Raw genomic sequence first — 2,500 nt, forward strand, 5'->3', positions numbered from 1 at the left:
GGGTGTGCGAAGACATGCACACTTTGTCCGAAGATACTGGACCATCACAGCTGTCATCATGTTGACGGACGCTGTCAGTGCGCTGAGGGCCTCTTTGGACATCTCTGTGGTAGAAGTAAGTAACTGGTTAACGCCGGAGGAACTACTATTTTGCCATAGTTTTTGTCTTGAAAAGAGCTCTGTTTCAAGTCAGTATTAATTTTTATTTCAGAGATGGGTGAGGGGGAAGATACAGGGACCTAGTATACTATTCTTTCATCCGGATGAATTTGACCTGCCCTTTTCTGTGATTATCATGTGCAGGGTGCCCAGAGGAATGGAACTTCATACCACTGCAGCCATCAGCAGCAACAACATTAGATGGTGACAGTACAGACGCACTCACAACGTCAGCAGCAACAGGGACAACAGCAGCACCAGCAGCATCCAGCAACACCTCTACATTGCCCATTGGCTCCACCACCACCGCAGGCACCCAGTTGCCAGCTACTACACTGCCACCGCCACTGTTCCATAGCTGTCAGCTCTGTCTCTGTCACAGGAATAACTCACACACGTAGGTTTCACGCACAGGGTAACCATGACAACAGATCCAAGAGCTCCATGCTTGTGCCAAGTGGTGTACACTGCAGAGCCTTACCGCGCATAGAGTACAGTGGTACTGCGGAAATGCCAATCTGTTCTCTTCCTACCAAGTTCCTTGCCTCTTCTTGCTGGAAACTCGAAGGAGAGACAGAATGACTTTTCTATGGCTGTGTGTGCGTGTGTGTGCGTGTGTGTGTGTGTGTGTGTGTGTGTGCGTGTGTGCGTGTGTGTGTGTGTGTATGTGTGTGTTTCGTTGGCCGTAACTTTTGTACTCACTCCACATGTACTACCAGAGGGATATAGACCAGAGTGTGCAACTCAGTCAGTGGCACAAAACTGTAATTCATTGTTTACTTGGTGTCCATTTATGGCTGCTGCTGCTGCATTGCTCTTGCCAGCGCTGCCACCCCACCGCTTCTGCTTATTAAATATGCTGATTTTTTTCCCTGCAAAATTCATGTATATCCAGACACTGAAGTGAATAAAGGAGTGTAGTGGTGGGGCCCATTAAGCTAAGCCGACCAGAGATCTCGGCTTCATAGCTCGATGGACACCGATGCTGTCGCTGATGCTGCTGGTGCTGCTGTGTGTGTTTTCCGGCTGCAGGTGCAATGAAAGCGGAGGACATTGTCACTGCAAACCTGGCTGGACACAGGCCAGTGGTTGCCATGCCCCCTGTCCCACTGGTCACTATGGCGGCAACTGTACTTCCAAGTGTGACTGCGAGAACGGCGACTGTAACCATGTCAACGGGTCGTGTTCATGTTTTCCTGGCTACCATGGTCACAGGTCAGTGGGCATTCTCCCAGCACGGTCGTTTGTAGTCTGTAGTCTCCAAAATCCGGTACACACTAATGGCCCAGTGGTACCCTTGACTTAGTATTGGCCACTCCTGACTCATTGAGAAGCTATGAGAGTCCTGCGCAGGGGCATGGTCAGTAACAAGCTATGAGAGTCCTGCGCAGGGGCATGGTCAGTAACAAGCAGCTATGAGAGTCCTGCGCAGGGGCATGGTCAGTAACAAGCAGCTATGAGAGTCCTGCGCAGGGGCATGGTCAGTAACAAGCTATGAGAGTCCTGCGCAGGGGCATGGTCAGTTACAATGAGCCAGTACCACACATGTGATGAGAGCATCAGCTGGGGTGTTTTGTGGCGTGTGTGTGTGTGTGTGTGTGTCCAATTTCACTTCAAGGTACCAGTGCATCTAGTGTCTGCTTCTATCAAAGCAGCGTGCTGTCTATACTGGTTACCCCAGCAAGTGTAGGGTGTGCATAGATAACTGTCTTGGCCGTTTTATACCGATGTACTCCGTGTGGTGTAGACCAGGTGTGCATTGGTGGTCGATTCACATGGCTTCGCCAGTTGTGTGGATTAGACAGTTATCTGGCGCAAGTCTTGATCTGTCTCATTCAGATCTTGTTCACTATCGTTGCTATAAGAGAAAATCTGTGGGTGCACATCCAGTGCATTTGCAGATTTGCGTGCTTCTCTTGCGACGGGCGTATACATGGTACATAGTACATGGTGCGTGTGTGTGTGCGCGCGCGCATGTGTGTGTGTGTGTGTGTGTACGTCGTCCCGGGGATCTCAAGCGCCACGCTCCGTACTGCAAAGCTAGCAGATAGTCCCTTCGCTATCATTGCCATCGGCAATGGGCAGGTTCAAGGTTCAATGTGTGTGTGTGTGTGTGCGTGCGTGCGTGCGTGCATGTGTGTGTGTGTGTGTGTGTGTGTGTGTGTGTGTGTGTGTGTGTGTGTGTGTGTGTGTGTGTGTGTGTGTGTGTTTCAATCAGAATCAGATCCGCTATCGTTGCTATAAAGAGAAAATCTGTGGGTGCACATCCAGTGCATTTGCAGATTTGCGAGCTTCTCTTGCGACGGGCGTATACATGGTACATGGTGTGTGTGTGTGTGTG

General features: G+C 50.4%; 1 protein-coding gene across 3 annotated transcripts in view; it reads left to right on the forward strand.

Annotated features, from left to right (window-relative positions):
• LOC135808360 (multiple epidermal growth factor-like domains protein 10) overlaps nucleotides 1–2,500 on the forward strand; it is a 54,139-nt gene that overhangs the window by 38,587 nt on the left and 13,052 nt on the right. For all 3 annotated transcript variants that reach the window (XM_065321536.1, XM_065321538.1, XM_065321537.1), the window contains exons 10-12: nucleotides 1–115; nucleotides 304–556; nucleotides 1,192–1,374. The exon at nucleotides 1–115 is cut by the window's left edge and continues 53 nt beyond it. In XM_065321536.1, coding sequence (XP_065177608.1) covers nucleotides 1–115; nucleotides 304–556; nucleotides 1,192–1,374 — 551 coding nt within the window. The remainder of the gene's footprint in view (nucleotides 116–303; nucleotides 557–1,191; nucleotides 1,375–2,500) is intronic.

The sequence above is a fragment of the Sycon ciliatum genome, chromosome 2 (assembly GCF_964019385.1).
Source record: "Sycon ciliatum chromosome 2, ocSycCili1.1, whole genome shotgun sequence".
NCBI lineage: Eukaryota > Metazoa > Porifera > Calcarea > Leucosolenida > Sycettidae > Sycon > Sycon ciliatum.